Genomic DNA, 23,986 nt, shown 5'->3' with positions numbered 1-23,986 from the left:
AAAGCACAGTGTTTCCTCATTAAGGGTAATGTTTCCTGTGGATTTTTATAGATCTTTGTCACAGTGAGTAAAAACCCTTTTTTTTTTGTTTTGTTTTGTTTTTGTTTATGGAGAGTTTTTTTTAAATGATGAATCAGTTTGAATTTTTCAGATGTTTCTTATGAAACTATTAAGATGACCGTTGTTGCTTTTAAAATAGTTTATTGTGTTAGTATGTTGAATTACAGTGATTGACTTTTGAAAGTTAAATTAATCTTGCATTCTTCAAAAAACTCTCTTCCGTGATGGTGTTTTTAAATATATTGCTGGGTTTGGTTTGCTAGCATCGTGTAAAGGATTTTTGAGTTTGTGTTTATTACACATATTGCTTTGGAGTATATTTTTTCCCCTTTGTAATATTTTTGTAAATTTTGGTGTCAGGGTTATATCAATATACATATCAAATTATAAAACAGGTTGTGGTATTTCCTTTTTCTCTGTTTCTCACAAAAAGAGTTTGTGAGGTTCGTTCTAGCCTCTCTCCTTTATTTTTTGAAAGATTTCATGTTCACTAGAATTTGGTAGTGAAACCATGTGGGAATCAAATTTTTGTTTGAGTGTCGTGAGGTTTTTAATAAATGTGCAATTTCTTTAATACATAGAGGACTACTCAGAATTCTTTGTCTTCTTTTGTCAGTGTTGGTCAGTATATTTTTTCAAGGAATGTATTCATTTCACTGTAAGTTCTCAAATTTATTAGCATAGATTGTTCATCATATTGCCTGAGGTTTTTGTAAGTTTTAACTCCAGTGTGTACTTAACGTACAGTGCTGTGTCCCTTTCAGGTGTACGATACAGTGATTCAGCAGTTCCGTATACTACTCAGCGCTCAGCGTGTGACCCCCTTCACCTAGTTCAGCTATTCCCCCCCCACCTCCCTTCCGGGAACGGTCTGTTTCTTCTCGGGTGGTTAAGAATCTGTTTTTTGATTTGTCTCTCTTTCTCTCTTTCTTTTTCTTTTGTTCATTTGTTTTGTTTCCTAAATTCCAAATATGAATGAGATTATATGGTGTTTGTCTTTCTTTGACTGGCTTATTTTGCGCTTAGCATTATACTCTACATCCATCCATGTTGTTGCAAAGGGAAAGATTTCATTTCTTTTTTAGATTTTATTTTTATTTATTTATTTGAGAGAGAGAGAGAGAGAGAGTGCATGCATAAGAGGGGGAGGGGCAGAAGGAGAGAGAATCTCCAGCAGACTCCCCGCTGAGCATGGAGCCTGATGAGGGGCTCTATCTCAAGACCCTGAGATCATGACCTGAGCCAAACCCAAGAGTCAGATGCTCAACCCACTGAGCCACCCAGGTGCTCGATCCCAGACCCTGGCATCATGACCTGAACCAAAGGCAGACACCTAACTGACTGAGGCGCCTGGATGTGTGTGTACACACACACACACACACACACACCACTTCTTTATCCATTCATCTGTTGATGAACCCTTGGATTGCTTCCATAACTTGTCTACTGTAAATAATGCTGCAATAAAGATGGATTGCATATATCCTTTCAAATTACTGTTTTCATATTCTTTGGGTAAATACTCAGTGGTGTGATTAGTGGATCATAGGGTAGTTTTATTTTTAATTTTTTGAAGAACTTCCATACTGCTTTCCACAATGGCTGCACCAGTTTGCATCCCAACCAACAATGCACGAAGGTTCATTTTTCTCCACATCCTTGCCAACACTTGTTGTTTCTTGCGTTTTTGATTTTAGCCATTCTGACAAGTGTGAGGTGATATCTCATTATGATTTTGACTTGCGTTTCTCTAATGATTAATGATGGGGAGTATTTTACATGTGTCTGTTGTCCATCTGTATGTTTTCTTTGTAGAATTGTCTTTTCACATCTTTTGCCCATTTTTAAATTGGATTTTTTTTTTTGGTGTTGAGTTGTATAAATTCTTTATATATTTATACAGACTCTTTAGCAGATATGTCATTTGCAAATATCTTCTGCTCTTCAGTAGGTTGTCTTTTAGTTTTATGTTTCCTTTGATGTGCAGAATCTTTTTATTTTTATGTAGGCCCAGTATTTAATTTTTGCTTTTGCCCTTGGCTCAGAAGACATATCTAGAAAGATGTTGTTATGGCTGATGTCAGAGTAATTACTGTCTATGCTGTGTTCTAGGATTTTTATGGTATCTGATCTCACAATTGGGTGCTTCATCCATTTTGAATTTGTTTTTGTGTATGTTGTAAGAAAGTGGTCCAGCTTCATTCTTTTATATGTAGCTGCCTAGTTTTCCAGCACCATTTGTTGAAGAGACTGTCTTTTTCCCATGCATATGCTTGACTCCTTTGTTGAAGATTAATTGACCACATAAATGTGGGTTTATTTCTGGGCTTTCTGTCCTTTTCCAGTGATCTGTGTGTCTGTTTTTGTGCCAGTACCATACTGTTGTTTTTTGGGTTTTTTGTAAGATTTTATTTATTTATTTGACAGAAAGAGACACAGTGAGAGAGGGAACACAAGCAGGGGGAGTGGGAGAGGGAGAAGCAGGCTTCCCACAGAGCAGGGAGCCTGATTCAGGGCTCAATCCTAGGACCCTGGGATCATGACCTGAGCCAAAGCCAGACGCTTAATGACTGAGCCACCCAGGCACCCCTACCATACTGTTTTAATACTATAGCTTTGTAATATAACTTAAAATCCAGAATTGTGATGTCTCTAGTTTTACTTTTCTTTTTCAAGGTTGTTTTGGCTACTTTGGGTCCTTTGTGGTTCCGTACAAATTTCAGGATTCTTTGGTCTACTTTTGTGAAAAGTGCTGTTGGTATTCTGATAGAGATTGCATTAAATCTGTAGATTGCTTTGGGTAACATAGACATTTTCACAATATTTTTTCTTCTAATCCATGAGCATGGACTATGTTACTGTTTGTATCATTTTCAGTTTCTTTCATCAGCAGTTTATAGTTTTTGGAGCACAGGTCTTTCATCTCTTTGGTTAAGTTTATTGCTAGGTGTTTTATTATTTTTGGTAATTTTGCATTAGTTTTTTAAAGGCTAGAGGATATATTGGGAAATTCCTTCTGTTATTCCTGATCTTGGTATGACTGATGTTACTTCTCTTTTTTCTTGATAAGTCCTTCTAGACATTTATTAATTCTATTAATCTTTTTTAAAAATTAACTTACCTTGTTAATTTTCTTGATTGTTTATTTCCTATTTAATTGCATTCTGATTATATATTTATGATATCCTTCCTTTTACTTCCTCTGTTTTTTGCTATTCTTTTTCTAATTTTCTATGATGGAAATGTGGGTCATTGAATTTAAACCTTTCTTCTTTTATAAAACAGATATTTGAAGCTATTATTTTTTTACAAATTGTTTAGCTTCCTCTCTTAAAGTTTAACAAGTTGCGTTTTCATTATCATTCAGTTTGAAATACACTTTAATTATATTTGTAATTTTTTTCTTTGTACCCTATATTATTTAGTAATGTGTGGTATGGGGGCACCTGAGTGGCTCAGTCATTAAGCATCTGCCTTTGGCTTCGGTCATGATGCCAGGGTCCTGGGATCAAGCCACGCATCGAGCCCCCCACATCAGGTTCTCTGCTCAGCTGAAGACTGCTTCTCCCTTTCCCACTCCACCTGCTTGTGTTCCCTCTCTCGCTCTCTCTATCAAATAAACAAATAAATAAAATCTTTAAGAAAAAAGAAAAGAAATGCACAGTTTGTTTTCCAAATATTTGAGAGATTTTCTAGACATTTCTAATTGTTTTTCTTGTGGTTAGAGAACATATTATATAAGATTTCAATCTTATGAAATGTAATGGGAATTGTTTTGTCTCAGCATATGATCTACCTTGTTGAATGTCCCATGTGAACTTCAACAGAATATGTATGCATCTGCATTTATAAGGTGTAAAGTTCTATAAATGTTAGGTTCCAGATGGCTGGTATTATTTTTCAAATCTTTTATATCGTTGTCATTGTTATTCATGGTTTAGGTATTCTCTCAATTACTGAAAGAAGTGTGTTAAAATCTTCACATGTGATTGTGGATTTGTCTCCCTTAACGCTTTTTCAGTTTTTCTTTACGTATTTGGAAATTCTATTATTGCTATTATGTGCATGCCCATTTAGGATTGTTAATCTTCCTGATTAATTGACCTTTTTAAAATCATATGAAATGTTCCTCTATATCTCTCATATTTTCTTGTCATGAAGTCTCTTTTGTTTGATATTAATAGAGCCATTCCAGATTTCTTATGTTTACTGTTTGCATTTTCAGTTACTTTCAGTATATCTTTGTTTGAGATAGTTAATTACCTTAACCTACATACATATTTATAATTTAGTCCTTTAGACTTGAATCCAATAACTTAGAGCATCTAGGTAGAAGTTTTCTTTTGAGATAAATTGCCAAATATATGTGTAAATTAATGAATTTCCTTAATTTTCTCTATTTCAGTAAAATTTGTAAGGGGATAAAACCCAACTCATAAAATTGTCTCTAGTAATTGAAAGGACAAATAGATTTAGACATAGAAATATGATGAGTTCAAGATCTGAATTTCTTCTATGCCATGAGTTACTTTGAGAAATTACTATGGCTTTAAACAAATTAATTGATAACCCCAGAGTAAAAGTGAACACTGATACAGCTAAGGCTGTATTTGAGTAACCCATTTATAAGATGAAATAGATTAATATTATTGCCAATAAAAGAACTCTTTCAGGGTTGGAAGATAGTATGTTAAAAAAGATTCTAGAAATTCTTAATACAAAAAGCATTCCCTAAAAGAAAAAAAATGGACACCTAATGCAGTGCTGTTCTGCTTATACTTTCCATGGGAACTAAGGTTCAGGCTTGGCCATGGTGTTGTTATGAGGCTGTTTCTTGGCTATCATGAGTTTGGGTTGGTAATCTCAGATTGGTCAGATCTAAATTTTGAGGAGAACAGCAGGTTTTGATGGGTAGAAGAAACAGGGAATTTGGAAAGTTTGATGTAGTTGCATGGAAAAAGTAGACAGTAGTTGTTAGGCTACAGGATTGCTGACACTTCTGACCTTGAATGGTTCCTGTTATATTGGTAGAGGTTGGGTATTGGTTACAATGGTGGAAGGAAAGGGACCACTTCCTGTTCCAGATGCCATCACCTGGTACCAGGAATATGTGCCTTGTGGTGTTTTTTTGTTGCCCTGGAGGGTACTGTGCTGATCTTCTAGAATGGCCGGCAGCTTCTTCTGATATTCCCTAGTTGGTTAGGGGTTGTTATAGTGGTACTCAGTGGGACAGGAGATAGGTAACATGGATCCAGTGAATTGACAGGTTTTTGGTGGAGAAGAGCATTGTATTGATACAGGATGCACATTCTGTGGTGTGTCTGATTTTGGAGGATACAATGCCATAGAACTAGGCTGGGAGTCTGGGCAGGAGCTGGTGGGAACAGACAATTGTGGATGAAAGCTTGAGGACCAATTCTGAGTGATGGCTTAGCTATATTGCCTCTGTGTGTTTGTTGTCCGGAGCAAGTTGAGGGGCTGAGTTTAAAGGGACAAAAATTCAGAGGACATCATGTGCTGGAAGATGTTGGGAATCAAAGTGCTCAGTACGTGTGAAGCAGTCCCTCTCTTTTAGTAGGCTATTTTAGGTTAGTAAAAAGTAGAATTCTATTTTGTTAAATGTAAATCTAGGTGAATGTAAAAATGTATTAGACTTCTTTATAAATGAAGCCCTTTGAGAAGACATGAAGCATCGTCAGTTGCTCTCTGAAATTCACAGTGGTCCCCTTGGTGAGATTTAAATGAGGGAGATAGATGAGAATTAGGGTACCTTTTCAGCCTTAAAGAAAATGTTTTGTGGGGCTGCTCCTGCTTTCTTGAGTTGATAAGTCTTAAGTGCACACAGAAGGGAAGTATAAGAAGGTCTTATGTGACAGTAGCCAGAAAGCCAATCTTATTTCCTAATGTGTCATTTACAAAGTGGGACTTCTTTGAATAGGGTCTTTTACGTTTTCCAGGGGACTCTGCCTTGCCGCCTCCCCTCCTTAGTCTGCGATGCTCCTTGCAGAAACCTGCTGCTCCTCTCCCCACGACTGGCCGAACCTCTCGCAGTGGCCGCTTCTGGTTATTTCTTTGGCTTCTGGTTTCATCCTATAGTCTTCCTAATTTTATGACATGTAACTTTTTCCATTTCCAGAGTGTAGCCTCATAAAAATTCCAAATGTGTGTTTATGGATTTGAGTTCTGCAGATCATCAGACTTCTTCATATACCCTGTGACAACAAGGTGTTTGTTTTTGTGATAAGGATTATGTCCATATCAATGTGTGAAATACCAGTGTAACTAGGAGAACACCTATAATTTTTCTGAATTATATTTTTAAATGTGTGTAATAGGAGGTATCAGGTTCTTTTCCCTTCTAGGGATTTACGCAGTGGAGGAAGATGGTTGAGGATTGTGCTGTATGTACATGACTTTGCATTTCTGAATCCGTGTACTTTTTGCTGACTTGTAAAATGTGATGCAGGGGCGCCTGGGTGGCTCAGTCATTAAGCGTCTGCCTTCGGCTCAGGTCATGATCCCAGGGTCCTGGGATTGGGCCCTACATTGGGCTCCCTGCCTCACAGGAAGCCTGCTTCTCCCTCTCCCAATCCCTCTGCTTGTGTTCCCTCTCTTGCTGTGTCTCTCTCGATCAAATAAATAAATAAAATCTTTTAAAAAAATAAAATGTGATGCATTTTTCCCACATAAAATTCTGCAGCATTCCTTGCCAGAATCCAGGGAAAGCCTTCCCTATGACAAAAAAGAAGCATTGAGGAGTCGAAAGGGAGGGTGGGGATTGAAAACAGTTATTAAGAGACTCTGTAGACAGTTAAAACCTATGATTAATTAACTTTTTCAACATGAGGAAAATGATAAATAGTTGGCCTATTTTGATGAAAATGAAAAGAAAAAACAAGCATCCTTTTATCTTTACTAGCCTCTTGCCACGAACAGATTCTCTTTGCTGGGAAGGCTTTTAAAGGCCCCCTTAAGGGTGCCTGGGTGGCTCTGTCATTAAGCGTTTGCCTTCGGCTCAGGTCATGATCCTAGGGTCCTGGGATCGAGCCCGGCATCAGGCTCCCTGCTCGTCGGGAAGCCTGCTTCTCCCTCTACTGGTCCCTCTGCTTGTGTTCCTCTCTTGCTTGTCTCTCTCTGTCAAATAAATACATAAAATCTTAAAAAAAAGAATTTAATAAAAAAAAGGCCCCCTTAATAATTAAGTAGAAAGATTTGAAATCTTGAGTAACTACGGATTCTTTTATGTAAAATTTCACATGATGGTAGTCTGCTGAGCACTTCACAGTACAGTGTGTGCTGAAACTATAACAATAATTAGAGACTCTTTCAGCTGAACCTAATCCAAAAATCAGATGTCAGACCTTGTCCAAATTTCGCTGAAACTAATTCACCAAAAAGTCTTGTACTATCTTACTGTTCTGGCAATGCCCCAGACTGATATTTGATAACTGCATATTCCATCATCATAGTACATAGGGACTTCCTCCTGTACTCACTTTATCCTATCATATTCATCTCAGTGATTTAGGGAATGTTCTTCAGTTTCTTGCTTTACGGGCAAGACATATTTATTGTAGGGTTCACATGAGATAAAATCTGGCTTTTTCCCTTATAGCTTACCCTCTCCTATAAACCTGTGTATGAACTAGATTTTATCTTTCTTGTATTTTCTTTAGTCAGGAATTATTTTGGTGAAAGTTTATGGGTATACTGTAGAAAGGCATAAGTTTAGAACTGGAAGTATTCAAGAAAGGGTGCGTCACAGAGTCAAGAGAGACTGATGTGACCTTCAGGTCAACTAATTAAATTCCCCTCCTAATCCATTCTTCCTCTAGTGCCATGCTCCCTGATATGTAATTGACAAAGACTTACTGATGAGAGCTGGGGTTAAGAGCTGGCCAAGCAGCCTTCTGTTACTGCCTTGACCTATATTGATATATTCATTCATTCATTCACTCATGCACTCATTCAAATATTTAGTTGCCAATCCATGTTGATGGCATTGGGAATACAGTGACTAGTAGCTTCCTGGTTGCTCATATTCGAGATTTTTTTAAATAATTTTTTAAAGATTTTATTTATTTATTAGAGAACATGAGAGAGAGAGAGAAAAAGAGAGAGCATGAGTGGGGTGAGGGGCAGAGGGAGAAGCAGACTCCCCACTGAGCAGGGAGCCCGATGCAGGGTTTGATCCCAAAACTTGACCTGAGCCGAAGGCAGACACTTAACCAACTGAGCCACCCAGGCGCCCTCATATTGGAAAGTTTTTAAAGTTTTTCTGCCCTACCTCCAAAATCCACTGTGTCCTTTGGGTTAGTGGAAGGAACACCAAATTCATCTGAATGAAGGAGCATGTATCTACATGTGGACACAAAAGGCCTGAAGTCCACAAGCTTAGTGGAATTTGGGGAAAGCTGATCAAAGATGGAGATTAGAGAATTTAGGGGACAAAATTCTCATTCCATTGACTGTGTTTCGTCAATTCTGCAGGCACTCTGACAGTTTCAAAGTTACGAGTATGTTGAATGTGCTATTATTTCATTCTTACGCCTCCTCTTCTCCCAAGCTGTAGTTGAACTGATGGTGTGTTTTACAGTTGAAGATCTCTTAGAATTGAGGAGGTGAGCGCTACAGGCTAGAGCTTCTCATCACAACCATGACATGATGGGTGTAGACTTGAGGCTTCATTCAAAACTCATCTTCATTTTCCCTATGATTTGTAATTTGAAAAATATAGAATAGAGAGTATTTTTGTAGGATTAGTATTAAGACTTTTTCTGTTGTATATAGCACATTTCATAATGTTTGTTGTGGAAAACTTGGAAACTATAGAAAAGCATAAACAAGAAAATGAAATCAGACTTCTTCAACTCATGCTCAGTGTTTTGTTTGTATTTTGGTGAATAACCCTGGTCTGTCTCCCTTGCTCCTCCTTCCTTCTTTCTTTTCTTTTCCTCTTTCCTCCCCGCCTTTCTATCTCTAAATCTATCAATATATCAGTCTCTGTCTCGGGATTCCCCCTCCCCATTTTCCAGTTTTACTGAATTTACTGTTGTTTTATGTTTACCCTGCAGTTAACATCATGTGGGAAATACTCTCCCATAGTTTTAAATATTTTAAAAACATTTTCAGTTCAATTGTATATTATGTCACAATTGAATGCATCTGTTAGATATTCAAGCCGGTGATAGGTTTTGTTTTGTTTTAGTAATTATAAATAATCCTATAAGATCATCTGTGGGCATAATGCTTTGTATGTAGCTCTGGTCATGTTTTTAAGGTCTTAGAACTTGTATGGCTGGTCCAAAGGGGGATAAGTATTTTGGTGTTTGATACACATTAGGGAAGTATCCTCCTGAATGGCTACCTAACTTAATCTTTCACTTCTTATATAGGAATGATCTGGGGCTCTTTAGTTTGTGGAATTTTCATCAGTGATCTTGGAGATGAACAGAATTTAGAATTCAGGATTATAATTCAAAACAGTTTTGACAGTTTAGAGAATTGGTTAGTTGATACAAATTAAAGTTCAGTAGGTGAAAACGAGGGTAGGAGAAATAGGGCAGATAAAAATTGCTGAAATACTCTTTGCAGAGTAGCCATTTCTGCATGCACTGCTTGAAGGAGAATCCAGGGGTCATAAGGAATGTGACTAGATTTCTCTGTAGCCCTGTGGGGACTTTGCTACGGTAAGGTCTGTTCTCAAATGTAAAGAAAAGAAAGCTCATTTGGGCTAATGCTGTATTCTAAAAAGACTGCTAAGATTTTGTGTTTTCTGCTGTTAAGAATTCAAAGACACTAAATACCTTCTTGGGGAAGATTTAATGTTCATTTTAATTATTTACGATAATTATTTGAGCATAAATTGAATTTTAAAAAGGCTTTCTGAAAGTTACTACCAATCTTTCCTCATTTAAGTAGAGAATATGTTTAGGAAGCTCATATTTTTTTCCACGAAATTTCAGGGGAAATAGAATTATCTTTACCTTGCAAATGGTACTTTGAGGATAAGAATGTTATCCTTAGATAAAAATGGCACGTGTTTATAAACACGCACACTCTAAAATATGAGGAAGGGGTTTAAAATGCCTGCTTCTGTTTGGTTGTAGGTTGTAGTTCTGTGTGTGTTTTGAGTGTAATTTATAAGGTAGAAGGCTGTACCAACATATCTATTAGCAATCAGTTCTGTTCACTTGTGGTACAATTCTAGTTAGTGTTCAGACGAGTGACCCTGGGATAGTTATAATCCAGAAGGACTTTATAATTTGTTCTTTTTTTGTTGACTGACACTCAGCATTATTTTAAGACTATTAGCGAATCACATATGATGACTAAAAATCAGAACATTTAATTAATCAGCTCACTTAAATCAATTAATTAAATATCTTTGCAAGATGACAGGTCGTTTTCTGTGTTTCTCTTATCCAGAGAATTTTATTCTCTTGTACTAATAAACAGGTTTTTTTTTCTTTTTAGTTTTTAGCCTAGATTGCCACCATTCATAATTGAATGTCAGCTCATGTTCTAGCCAAAACACTTTAAATAGGCTATTATTTTCATTATTGTTATTGTTATCTTTAGTTGGTACTATTATGTCTGGTGGTCAGCTTACTTCTTTAGGAAGGTCATCCAGGCTGTGTGCTCTCTGTACACAGGTGCTCTCCCGAAGCACTGGGAGACACGGAGTCTGGTCCCCATCGATGACACAGCAGATGAGGGATGAACCAGCCAAGTGACATGGTGGCTGTGAAAGCTAAAATAAGTGCAGCTATAATTCTAATTAGTTTGTCTATCTTAATAGCAGCATCCGGTCCTGGGTATATTATACAGCTGCGAAAGGCTAAAAATATGGCAGCTGTACTTTGCTTTTGGAAATCTATTCTTCATAATTTTTCTCTAATTATAATTTGATATATGTTCATTGTCAAAGATTAGGAAAATTTAGAGAAGTATCTGTAAGATAATAAAAATCACCGATAATTATATAGTAGAGATAAATCCTATTTACATTTTTTGTATTTCCCATTTTTTATATAATTGGGATCCTATTATACATATAGTTTTATGTCCTCACTGTTTTTCCACTCAGCATGTCATTAGTACTTTCTCATGGTAATAAAAAATATCTCTGAAAACCCCTATTTTAATAGATGATACTCATTTGAATGGTCATATCATTATTTACTTTACTATTTGTTGGTCCTAGTTTTCAATTATAAATTATTCTGTTATGAACATATCGTACATACATTTTTGTGTTGATCTCTGATTATAATAAAGCAGTATTATGCTTCCTCTTAGCTTGTGTATTTTCAGTGCTAAACTATAGAATATCAGATAGGTAAACAGTTTTGTAGGTGGTAATAAATCTGAAAAGATTGTATATGGTGGTGTATGAACTGTTCTTTGAAGGATGCACCACCAGGGCTTTGGCAGCTATGAGAGTCAGGATGTCACAATGGGGGAAAATTCAGGAGCAGCGATGTGAATGGGAATGAGCTTAGGCTGAGTGCATCTGTTTGTGTGAGTATGATTTAACTGCAGTGGAAGGATAGGCTTGAGAAATTGAACAAAATAAAGTTTGAAATGTGGAGTAAAGAATTTGAATTTGTTATAGATGTGGCAACCAAAGGTCCTAAATTCTCTGGACCATTGTACTAATCATATGAATCTTTATGTAGCACATTTTATGTGCAAAGCTCCCCCTTGTGGAGGCCCACTGGGTGTTTATACCTCAGTAAGGGTCATCGTATTCATCCAGTGAATGCAACGGTCTGTCATGTCCTCACAAATAAATTCCTAGAGTCAGACTGCAATACAGTGCTGGTTTGGAAGTGGCAATTGGAAATCTTTGGAGGTGCAGAATCAGAGCATGGCCACAACTTAAATGATGCAAATATTTTAAGGATTGTTCTTAGTATAGATTGAAGGGGCCTGGTTAAAGGCAGGAATAGTAATGCAGGACTGGGAAGCAGGTACTGTAAGACTTAGCAGAATGGGTTGGAGGAGAAGGGTTTACATTTTTTTTTAAGATTTTTTATTTATTTATTTGAGAGAGAGAGAATGAGAGATAAAGAGCACGCGAGGAAAGAGGGTCAGAGGGAGAAGCAGACTCCCCGCCGAGCAGGGAGCCCGATGTGGTACTCGATCCCAGGATTCCAGGATCATGACCCGAGCCAAAGGCAGTTGCTTAACCAACTGAGCCACCCAGGTGCCCAAGAAGGGTTTACATTTAAATGATTTATAATCTAGTGGTTCTGATTACAGAGTTAACTCCTTTCAGAATGTAAAAGCCTCAGTGCCCTTCCCAGATTTGCTGGATCTGAATTTTGGGGAGATGGGACCTCTAGATATATGTATATGTATGTATATTTAAAGCTCCCTTAGAGATTCTGATGTGTGCCTCTGGTTAGAAAACACTAAATGAATTAATGTGTGTTTTTTCCACCCCAGGAATTTGTCAAATTGTCTGAACCTACTGTTTTGAATCTTAATACACTTAATATGCATGTGTATGCATTTTTCTTTTGCATATTTTTTCATACTCTCTTCAGTTCCTGAAAAATTTTTTCTGTTACTTAGTGTCAAGTTCTTTAACAAACTTATTAATTAACGTTACTCTGCAAAATCAATTTTGAGCAAATGAAATGCACTACAAAAGTTAAAAGAAATTTCTGCAACTTTTTTTCTTACTAAATGATAGGGACAGAAGCCAGGATGGATGATCAAATATGGTATTTGAGAACATCAAAGCTGGCTCTGGCCTTGGCAATTATCCGCTCAACACCAGCAGACACAAGCAGCAGAGAATATACAGAGCACCTTGCAAAGGTGGTGTCTGAGCAGGAGTCAACATGGAGATCAAAAGTTCAAGCCTTGGAAGCTGAAGTTCTGCAATTACGCCACAAACTTCTTCTGAGCAGGATGCATGCGGGAGTGTTTAAGAGTGGTGAGTGTATGAAAACGTCATTCTGGGTCTTTATTATTTACTTTTTTTAAAAAGACTTATTTATCCATTTTAGAGAGAACGAGCAAGTGGAGAGGGGAGGAGCAGAGGGAGAGGGAGAGAATCTCAAGCAGACTCAGTGCAGAGTGCTGAGCCCAACACGTGGCTCAATTTCATGACCCTGAGATCATGAGCTGAGCTACTAAGAATTGGTTGCCCAAGTGACTGAACCACCCAGGTGCCCCTTTATTGTTTACTTCTAATTTAATTTAATTTTTTTAAAAAATTGAGTATAGCTGACACACAATGTTACATTATTTTCAGGTATACAGTTTAGTGATTTGACAACCCTCTACATTATGCTGTATTCACCAGAAGTGTGGCTACCATCTCTCCCGTTATGCCACTATTACAATATCATTGACTGTATTCCTTATGCTGTGCCTTTTATTCCCAGGACTTACTCGTTCCATCACTGGAAGGCTGTATCTCCCCCTCTCCCTCACCCATTTTGCCCAGTCTCCCAGCCCCCTCCCCTCTGGCAACCATCAGTTTGTTGTCTGTATTTATGGGTCTGATTCTGCTTTTTGTTTGTTTATTTTTTTTTAGATTCTGTTTATGAGTGGAATCATATGGTATTTATTGTTCTCCGTCTCACTTATTTTGCTTAGTATAATGCTGTCTGGGTCCTTCCATGTTGCCTCAAATGGCTTGATCTCATCCTTTCTTATGGCTGTGTAATATTCCTGTGTGTGTGTGTGTGTGTGTGTGTGTGTGTGTGTGTTCGTGTATGTGTGTCTACGTGTATGTATAACATTTTCCTTATCCATTTGTCTATTGATGGACACTTAGGTTGCTTCCATGTCTTGACTATTGTAAATAATGCTGCAATAACATAGGGGTGCATAAACCTTTTCTTGTTAGGGTTTTAGTTTTCTCTGGGTAAATATACAATAATGGAATTATTAAATCATATGATATTTCTATTTTTAACTTTTTGAGGAACCTCCATACCATTTTCCACAGTGGTTATACCAATTCTGGTTTATTTCATCTTCACAATTATTTAGAAATTGTTTAGTTTCCTAAAACTAGACTTCTTGCCCTATAAAGATTTTTTTTTTTTTACTTGTAGTCATTCATTAAACGTTTATTGTTACTTCCTGATGAATGAGGCTACATTAGCTATTGGGATGAAGTTGGAGAATGAAAATATCTAGATGTGAAGGCAATAATGTTTTAACTTACTGGATAAAATTTAAAATCTCTTTAGTTAACCTTATTATTTTACTATGTATGTTATGTTGCATTTATATTAAATAATTCATCTAGCAATCATATATCATGTACCAGCTATGTACCACGTATGCAGTGGGTGGTGGGGACCCAAAAAACACGTAAGAGGAGGTGCTGTCCTTGCCATTAAGTACCTACCATTCTAGCAGGGACGATAGACCTATAAATAATTAACCCAGTGTGATAAATGCTTTAATAAAGATACCGACAGAGCACAGAGGAAGAAGCCATTCATTCTGCCTGGTTTTGAAGACTTCTCAGGTCTGGCCCTCAAGGTTCTGTCTACTAGGCATGGTCACGGAGCGTGCAGCAAGAAGCAGGAACATGACCAAAGGCAGAGCAGTAAAGAATACAAGTGCCATTTAGGATACTGTCAGCATTACATTTCAGAAGTGACCAGAACACCATGAGGAAGAAAGGAAGAGAAGTGAATTGGGACCAGGTTCAGAAGGGCCTTGAATGACAGCCTAAGGACTGTTTTAGTTTATTTCCTATCACTAAGTTGACCATACAATTTATTGTCTCCCTAGGGCCCTTGTGAGAGTGAAAGTAGGGAACTGTTAATGATTATACTAGGACGACAGGTGGAAACCAACTCCTGAGCATGCTGGAAATGTGGTCACTCCATTCATCAGGAGCCATATAATTTTTTTGATGCAGAGGATTGACCCTCATATTGGGATTGGTAAACAATTCTGGTGATTTTTAAAGAATGTAAAATCCTTTGCCTAAAACCCTTCCCCAGCTCCCAATTTTGCTTCACATTTGATTCAGCCTTGTAATCAGGGGCTGTGATGCTGTGAGTGATTTCACCTCTGTTTACCTCTCCCACCTTGTCTCATACAACCACCCCATTGTATACAGGGCCCCAGTCACTATGGGCTTCCTTCCAGCATTGGACCTTTGTTATGTGCTTCTTTTTGAATCTCTTTGTGACTGGTTTCTTCCCTTTCTAGAGGTCTTATTTTAAATGATACCTCCTCTCTGACCGCTCTATATACATAGCACTCCCCACTAGTTTTTCTTTACCCAAACATCCCCTGTGGATTGTTTGTTTATGTAATTGCTAGCTTATCTCCTGAGCTAGAGTTTAAGTTCACTGAGTAGTGGGTTTTGATTTGCTCAGCACTCTCTACTCAATGCCCACCCCAAACCCTGACATACAGCAGGTGCTCAATAAATATTTATCACATGGAAGTGGGGCAGAGAGGATGTTTCTGGCCATAGCAGTGATTGGAAGCAAGGAGACCGGTTTTAAACATATTTACCAAAACCCATATGAAGAATGATGAATTGAAATCAATCTATGATAGTGAGAACTAAAAGGTCAGACATATATGCATGATTTTAGAGTAGACACTTCAGATATTTGTGAATGATTTCAGAGTGTGATTAAGGGACATAGACGGATTTGGGATAATAAGGTTTCCAATCCCAGTTTATTGAATTTATTGCAATGCTTTGAGTATGGATAGTGAACACTGAAATAAATTTATATGATAAAAAATTGAGTTCAGGTTTGTCTGAGTGTAGGCTAATCCCCGATCCCTGAATATACAGGGATTACATAGAAGGAAGGTGGAAGGATGGTCCTTAAAGTCAAAGGGGATGAGCAGGCTGGAAATAGAGAACACAGACTTAGGATCCACTGACATTTAAATCATGATTGAAGTTCTAGCCATAGATGAGACTCACAGGGAGAACAGAGCTGAGGGTTGCGGGGGTTGGGGGGGTGCCTGGCACTGGGGATCCCAACATCCCAGGGGTGGGCAGAGGGAAAGGAGCCATGGAAGGACTATGACTGTCACTTTAGGGGTGTGCAGGTGTGATGCACACATGCCTGCTATGAGTAATAGGGTACTCACTTTAGTTTTGGGTATTATCAGGAAAACTCGTTAATCTAATACCCAGATGTTACTAAAATCTCATTATTATGTGAGTGAAAATGGTGTTATACAATTTCTAGCCACAGTTTAGTCTCTCTAGAGTCTTTCTAGGTAATGGGCTCTTTGTACTCAATGAATGCAAATGCAATCAATATTCTTAATTATTTTAGGTGCAGTTATATGATTAATATAATGCCACACACATAAAAATTTCCAGTAATCTTAAACAGACTCTTATAAACATCTGTGATATCAAAACTGTGGTTTACTGTCAAGGGTCTGTTTATACCACTGCTCTAGTGGTGTGGGTGATTTGTTTGGAACACGAATGTACCTGACAGTGAGAGCCTAGGTGAGAACTTGTTCTCACACTGAAAACTTGCACTTGCAGCACCTGTGAGAGAAATTTTCAAATACCCTACAATTAAAGTCAGTTTTAGTCACAGCAGGAGCTATAGGTAAAGCGTTTCTGCACAGATGTTGGTAAGAAACTTGTCTCTCCATCTGTTAGCTTAAACTTGAAAAATGAGGAACAGGTAGATTCCGATAAATAGAGTCACTATTAAAGGGGACAGAACAAAACCTAACAAAGGGGGGATATTAGATTGATAGGGAAATAAAGGAACACAGCATTATTTAAATATGTATAATTTGAAAGACTGACTTGCTCTAAGAAAACTCCATACCTGAGAATCAAAACTATATAATAGATATGTTTATATGATTCAAGATTTTCTCCTGGAATTTTCGGGGTTGCTTTCCATATGCAACTCTTCTGAAGTGGCTAGAGACAGCTGGCCCTCAATAAATGCTGAATGGACTGCTTCTTGACAGAGAGGCTTGGGAACTTAATTTACAGCATCAACTATCCATTGAAGCAACCGAGCAACCCAGAATTCAATAAAGCAGAGCTGAAATGGCAAAGTAAACAAATAAAAAAGCATGACGTAGTTTATACAGCATTTCAGTAACTCAGCTGTTTCTTTATTCAGATTTATTTTTCTACAGCTTCAGAGAGAGAGATATCTACTTCCTTATTACATTTATTAAAGGACTAGACTGTACACAGAAGGGATAAATGGAACTCGCTCTTAGAATTATGCCACATTGTAATTTTACTTAAATGCTCCTTAGTAGTGGGAGGAAGGAAGGGAGGAAGGATCAAAGAAGCCCAGATAATCCAGTGACACATTTCTCAAAGTCAGTTTGGGTGATGGCTGGTAGGCATGGTTAGTTGTCTACTCAGTATCTAGCTTCCTACTTCCCTTTCTGAAGCACTCTAATTTTGTTTTGGCAGAGATGTGCTTATTCCCAGTGGGTTAATCCATGAAAGGCTTAGATTTGTTTTGCCAATGTTGTTCTAAGGTTGGGCAGGGGCCAATTAAAGGTAAAAAGCAATCTTCTGAGCCTTTGATAAAGATTTGCCTCTCTGTATAAAGAGATTGAGGCTCATGAAAGAGAGCAATTAAATTTTTCTTTCTTTCCTTTTTTTTTTTTTTTTAACCTCAACCACTTGTTTTCTGCATGCAGAACTGCCAGTTGAAGATACGATGATGCCTGGATCTGTGGTAGCCAATTTGCAACTGCGAGGCAATATTGAAAAATTAATGGCCAGCATGCTAAGGGTAGTGAAATAGTCGGAGCAAAAGGACCTGGGTCCTTTTCGACATTGCTGAGCAGTCAAAGCAACGCTAGGATGACTTTATTAGGAATGTTTAAAAAGATAAGCAAGAGTTTAAGGCATTGTTGTCATGTGTTCTCTTCCATGTATCTGAGTGCATCCTAATTTATAGAGTGGGGAAGGGGCGGGGGTCATGAATAATTTAGAATGGCCCTACTTTTTCTTCTGCCAAGAGTCTTCTTGATCTATATGGGACAAAATCAGTGAGAAAAACTATGTTCTTTAATCTAGAACAGCTTCCCGTTAAGGATGGCCTCATAATGTTGGCAAGAATTTCATCTGTGTCTGAGTTGGTAGGTGAGGAAGACCCAGAGCCTAGAGACTGGCCAGGAAGGTGCCAGTGGCTGTTCTTAAATGTTGACTAGGGGTTGAACGGGACATGGTGACAGGAATAGGGCTTTGTTAGTGGGAATAATGGTACAGAACTTCAGTGAGCAGACTTTGGATTAAAATTTGAGTATGTGTGTGTGAGAAAGTGGAGCAGGCAAGAGGAATCTGGACAGGTATAATTATACAGTAATTTGGCATTCCCTGGAGGGAAGTAGATAGATGAAGTGTCAAGTGTATGCTTTTCCCCCTACAATTTATGTATTTGGTGTCTTCGTAAATGATAGCTAGGCTACTGGAGGAGCAACTGGCTAGAGGGAAAAGAAAGAGCAAATTAAACCAGAACAGTTCACCGATTTCCATGCTTATTTAGTAAATGTTCCTTGAATTCAGAGCGACTGTGTAGAGTCCTTGGGGGTGGGTGGCGGTGGTGTGCACAGCAGCAGCATAATGACTTTTGGAGCTGGACTTAGCCCTTCTGTGTTTTAGGTCTTGGGAAACAGCTGACCAACCAGATGGCTTTAGGAGCTTCCCTCCCCTCTAGCTGACAGTGTTTCAGTTTATGCATCTCCTTGCCTGTTGTCTCCTTTCCTGTTTTATACTCTGAGGATCAAATCCTCAGTGTTCCCATGCCTGCCCCAGACCCTACTTCTGTTGTGTGAGTTTGGATTCAGGAAAAGACTTTTAGCTAGATCAGTGTTGACGGGAGGTCAGAAAGGGTCCGGTTAGCCTTTGCCTGTGTGTACCTCGCCAGACCCAGCTTGGAGCCTGTCTTTGTCTCCCAACTGCTACTTTTCCAGCCCAGGCCCACTCAGCCTCTGTCCCATCCCAGCCTGTCCCAAACCACATACTGAGGACACATCTCAAATAACTGACCTACAGTCACTAGCTTTGGAGCTCAGCATTTATAGGTGGGGGGGGTGGCCTTCACTGTTGCACAGGTGCTGAAAGAGCACAGAAAATGAATGCATAAGCATTTCCCTTCTTAGTTTTGATATAAGCTTTTATAATACAAATTTCCTTAAAATTGCAGTTGATTTAAAACATACATGCACAATGTATGTAAACATCAGGAAATGTGCCGCTAATTTAATATGGAATCTAATGAAAGGCTCCAAAATAACTTAAAGCACATTGATAATTACACATTAGACATGCTTTACTCATTATGTAAAAATTGAATTAATATTTTGATGTTAGAGACCATCAACATACAAAGAAATTAAAGTTAAGGCTAAATAAAAGCTCCGAATCTTAAATGGCTTTGCTAGTGACAAGGCAGCCGTTTAGAAATGAAAACATGTCAGTTGTAAGAAGAGCTGGCTCTGGTAGGAATGGTGGGAAGGGCCGAACACCCACCAGCTTGGTCCTGGGCCTGGAAGAGGCGAGAGGCTGGGCTCAGGTGAGGGCAGCCGGGGGTCCCGAGGTGTGCTGTGTTCCGTGTTCCAGATGGACGTCATCAGCCCTGCCACACCTCCTCCTGGTGCGGGGCTCTGCGTCCCGCTGTGTGATGCAACTGTCTTTTTTGCCTGAGCTGGGTTCCTGGAAGGTATTGTGAATGTCCAGGTAATCCTCTAATTAGGGTGCCTCTACTTTCTGTGTATCTCTGGATTCTTTCCATTTCTCTCCCTTGCAGTGCCACTTCCTTGGCCCTGCCTGATTTATCTCAATTAGACTCCATGTTTACGGTTGCAGCCTTGCCACTTTCGAATCTAGGCTGCAGCCCAGACTCAGGTCCTCTCATTGTAGGATAAATCCACAGCCCTTAAAATAAGCTACAGGCTTCTACACAGTTTGGCGCTTGCCTCCTTCTCTAGCCCATCCTGTCACTGTGTCCTCCACATTCTGCACTGCAACACATGAAACGTCTTTCACTTACTCGAATCCACCTTGTTCTCTTTCAGCTCAAGGCTTTTTACACCTGTTGTTTCTCTCTGCAGGATATAGTCTCTCAATCCCTTTTGTCCGGTTGGGCACTATTCTTTTTTTTTTTTTGATATAGTTTTAATACCCTTTCTGCCTTTGCTGACTGCCTCCTTAGACTAGATTAGATTCTCCTGCTGGGGGAAGCATACTATTCTGTACTTTTCACAGCATTTGTGAGCCAATTTATAATTGTTTAATCAGCCTGTCTTCCCTGTAGGACCTAAACTCCATGCTTGAAGGAGTGTGCTTTTTCTCATCACTGCTCTATTTCTGGGGTTAGCACAGTGCCTGGCATGGGGTGGTGGGGTGCTTGGGGATATTTGTTGAATGGATAAGTTTCAACATGTTTTATGTGAATGTTAATACCTGGAACAAGGTGGCCGGGCTGATCTGTCATTTCTGGGGATCTACCAAACTTCTCCAGTGCCGGGAGCAGGATCAGGAGGGCAAGACCAAAACACCCCAGGGAAGGAGAAACTCACTAAGGCAGGCTGAGTATCAGGGCTCCTCCCTTTGAGTGAGCCATCTATTCATACGGTAATTTGATCAGAATAGAATAAATGAAGAAATGAAGAGTGACAATTTTTGGATTCTCACCTATGGAACAAAAGCTAAAACTATTCAAAGTATCTTTCTTTGAATTCCAGGATCTTTTCTCAGTGTGATTTTCTTTGACTAGTTTAACCTGTAGTAAACTTCAGTTGGTCCTTATACTTAGGATTATATTTATTTTTTTTGCAGGTTTTGTCTGCATTTTTAAATGCCCTGCTGTGTGTCTGTATTTGATTTTTTAGATTCTTTTAGAAATCTAAAGGTACCATTGAGGAGTCTGAATTTAATATTTGGGTCCTAGACATCTTGGGAAATTTTTTTTAGAATAAATTCAATGTGGAGTGAGTAAAATCCAGTTAGATAGCTGTAGACTGTAGTTTAGACAGGGAAAATTAATGGAGTAATATCAATTCCATTATCAAAGCAAGAAGGAAAACAGGTAAATAGGGTAAATGGGAGTAGGCTTGAGATCCTGCAGTGCTGGTACGCTCCCAGGTGATGTTGATAGTGCTGGTCTGAGGAGCATAGTTTGAGTAGCAAAGGACTGTGGATTAATTTGGGGGTGGAGTTTGTGAAGGGAAGGAGAAGAGATAGGTTGGTAGTTGGAGAGGGGGCAAGGGGGAGAGAAAGTTGTTTGTTGTTGTTGTGAAGATAGAAAAGATGGCCACACACTGGTACTTGGGTAGGAAGGAATTAGCAGAGAGAGGAAGGTGAAAGGTTTGAACAGAAGAGGATAATAAAGAAATCACAGGGCTTTGGGGCCTGAAACCCAGAAGAAATACAGAGCATGAGTGGTGGGCCTGGCCCTGGACCTCAAGCAGGGGCCGACATTTCTTCTTCTGAGGCTCTTGAAGGTAGGAATATGTGCCCCTTTATTCGTGTTTGTGCTGAGTTCGTTCCTTGCAGCTGTCCTTTGAAGTTCATTCTTGTTCCCTTCTCCTCCTCCAGTGTCCCTTAAATCTGTCTTGTTGTTTTGTTGTTGTTTCAAACTGCTTTTGGATTTTCATTATTGCATTTCTTTGCCTGCTGCTGCAAGTCTTGTCGGAGTCCTCCCCGCCCCCTGCCCTGGTTGTAGAAAAAGAAATGGGGAAAGCAGAGTTAAGTAACGTGCCAAAGGTTAAAATGGGTAGTAAATGGAGTGGAGTTCTTGTAAAATCCTAGAACAGTGCCTTTCCAGTAGGGAGCTTTCTTAAACCGGTGGTTCTCAAAGTGTGGTCCCCAGACCAGTTGCATCAGCATCAGGTGAGACCTTGTTAAAAATGCAGATTCTCAGAGCCCACCTGTTACATAATCAGAAACTGAGGGTAGAGCCCAGCAGCCTGTGATTTAACAAACCCTCCAGGTGATTCTGATGAAAACTGAAGTTTGAGAACCACTGGTTTAAACAAATGAAAGTGAAATATATATTCAGGGAACATAGTAAGACTTCTCTGGAAAAATGGGTCGGTAGAGACCTATTCATCCCCTGTCCAAACCATCTGAGTGACAAATCAAGAAGGATTTGTAGGCCAGCCTCTGAAAGATTTCATAATCCCAATCGATAATATTTAACCCTGGTCACCATAGAATAGAGTGTTTATTTAGAACCTGATAGAGCTGAGGAAGATAGTAGAAATTAGAGAAAATGAACCAACAATAGTAACATTAACATCACCCTAACAACTGTGTTTCATACTGTTCAATGAAGTGTGTATATAAATATAGTAGGAATCCAAGGAGTGTGTACTGTTGATTTTTGTTCTAGGAGAACCTCTCTCTTCCCTCCTTATCACCCTTTCCCTCTCTCCCTCCCTCCATCCTTACTTCCCACATCCTTTCCTCATAAGTGCTGATATGTTCTGTCATTGAGGAGTCTGAATATATATTTCCCAGTATATAAGGTGTGTGGTGTATAAGACAGCCCCTCCCCTTTTTGCAGGGGAAGCATCCTTTTGAATATGTATTTCAAGTAATTTTAAAGACATCTTGTAGGAGAAAAGTTGGGGATCAGAAATGCAAGATATTGTATCCTGTAAATCAGTAGAAAACCTTAAATCTGATTAAACTGTACCATTTTGCCAATCCTTAAAAAGTACATAACGTAACATAGCTAAAAAGAAATATATTGCTGTAAATGAATTCTAGCATGTTGCAGGCATAAAAACACATTTATTCATAAATAAAGTTTTGTATCATGCTCGTGGAACACACATACTTGCATTATATTCTGGGCCCTACGGAGGACTAAATAGCTCTACCTTCAGTACAAAGTGAATTTGAATGAACTCCTAAATTGAATGTGAAGACGAAGCAAATGTCTCAGTGAAAGCAGAAAACCAGCAGCAAGGTGCAGTGCTGGGGAGTATGTGTAGGGGAGGTGCCGTGCACGTGCACATGGGACGCCCTTGGTTCTTGGGTGATTTGTGTAATAACGCTCCTTACAAGGAGGGGCAGCTTTACTCTTTGCTTATGCTGCAGGGAAATGGTGGTCTTTCCACTCGAGTCTCCTGTTTTGGAAACATCATTTATGTGAATTTTAAAATTGAAATTGCTTGTAAGCTTGTCTTTGAGTGAATGTGAGGAAATGCATCAGAGAGTGCTCAGCTGTAGGGTGTGTGTGCTGTTCTCAGCCTTCAGTGAATCCGTTGTTTCACATCATCCATTCTATAGGAAGCATGTGATAATTTTTCTTGTTTTCTGTCTCTCCCGCTTCTCTCGGAGTCAGAGAGAAATATTATCTATGTGTCTTTAATACATTCAGGCCATGTCTGCCAAGTTTTATGCTTTGAAGTAAATAAACAAGGGAAGGATTGTGTCCAGAGAAAGCTGGTTCTTAATGCTTGCACAAGCCTAGCTATAAAAATTCCTCATTATTCTTTTAATTAATAAGTCACACGAAGAACAAAGACTCCGTTGCTTTTGTGCCCTCCCTTGGTGCTTGATTCAGCAAGATCTTTCACACAGTAGTTTTTCAAAGATGTTTCTGGGCTTGATATTTGAATTATCACTTCTGATGAGGCTTATAAATATTTGTAGCAGAAATAATTTTCATGAGCTAAGGCAGGCTTTTCTATGTAAAATGCAATGTAAGACATGCATAATGTCAACATTTTATATCAGTTTGACAAATAACCACGTGGTGAAGAAACTGATAAAAATTTGAACAATGCTTCTGGTCTTTCTACATACTTTTTATTGTATTTGAAGTTTTTCTAATTCATCAATAAAGCAGAATATGCAGAATTTAGTCATGTTTCCTCCCTCCCATTATTACTCTAATAACAGATTCCTTTCCCCCTGGAATTTAGTGTCATTTGTCCATTCTTTCTGTAA

At 38.7% G+C, this 23,986-nt stretch overlaps 1 protein-coding gene across 4 annotated transcripts in view; it reads left to right on the top strand.

Moving 5' to 3' along the window:
• The window catches only part of MEI4 (meiotic double-stranded break formation protein 4), a 235,948-nt gene that overhangs the window by 25,020 nt on the left and 186,942 nt on the right, over positions 1-23,986 (top strand). For all 4 annotated transcript variants that reach the window (XR_003521454.2, XM_027602392.2, XM_027602393.2 and 1 more), the window contains exon 2: positions 12,764-13,009. Coding sequence is in view for 3 of the 4 variants with exons in the window: in XM_027602392.2 (XP_027458193.1) it covers positions 12,778-13,009 (232 nt within the window). In the remaining variant the exon portion in view is untranslated. The remainder of the gene's footprint in view (positions 1-12,763; positions 13,010-23,986) is intronic.

Source organism: Zalophus californianus, chromosome 7, assembly GCF_009762305.2.
Source record: "Zalophus californianus isolate mZalCal1 chromosome 7, mZalCal1.pri.v2, whole genome shotgun sequence".
Classification (NCBI taxonomy): Eukaryota; Metazoa; Chordata; class Mammalia; order Carnivora; family Otariidae; genus Zalophus; species Zalophus californianus.
The sequence above is the reverse complement of the archived record's forward strand: the minus strand, read 5'-3'. Positions and strand labels throughout refer to the sequence as shown.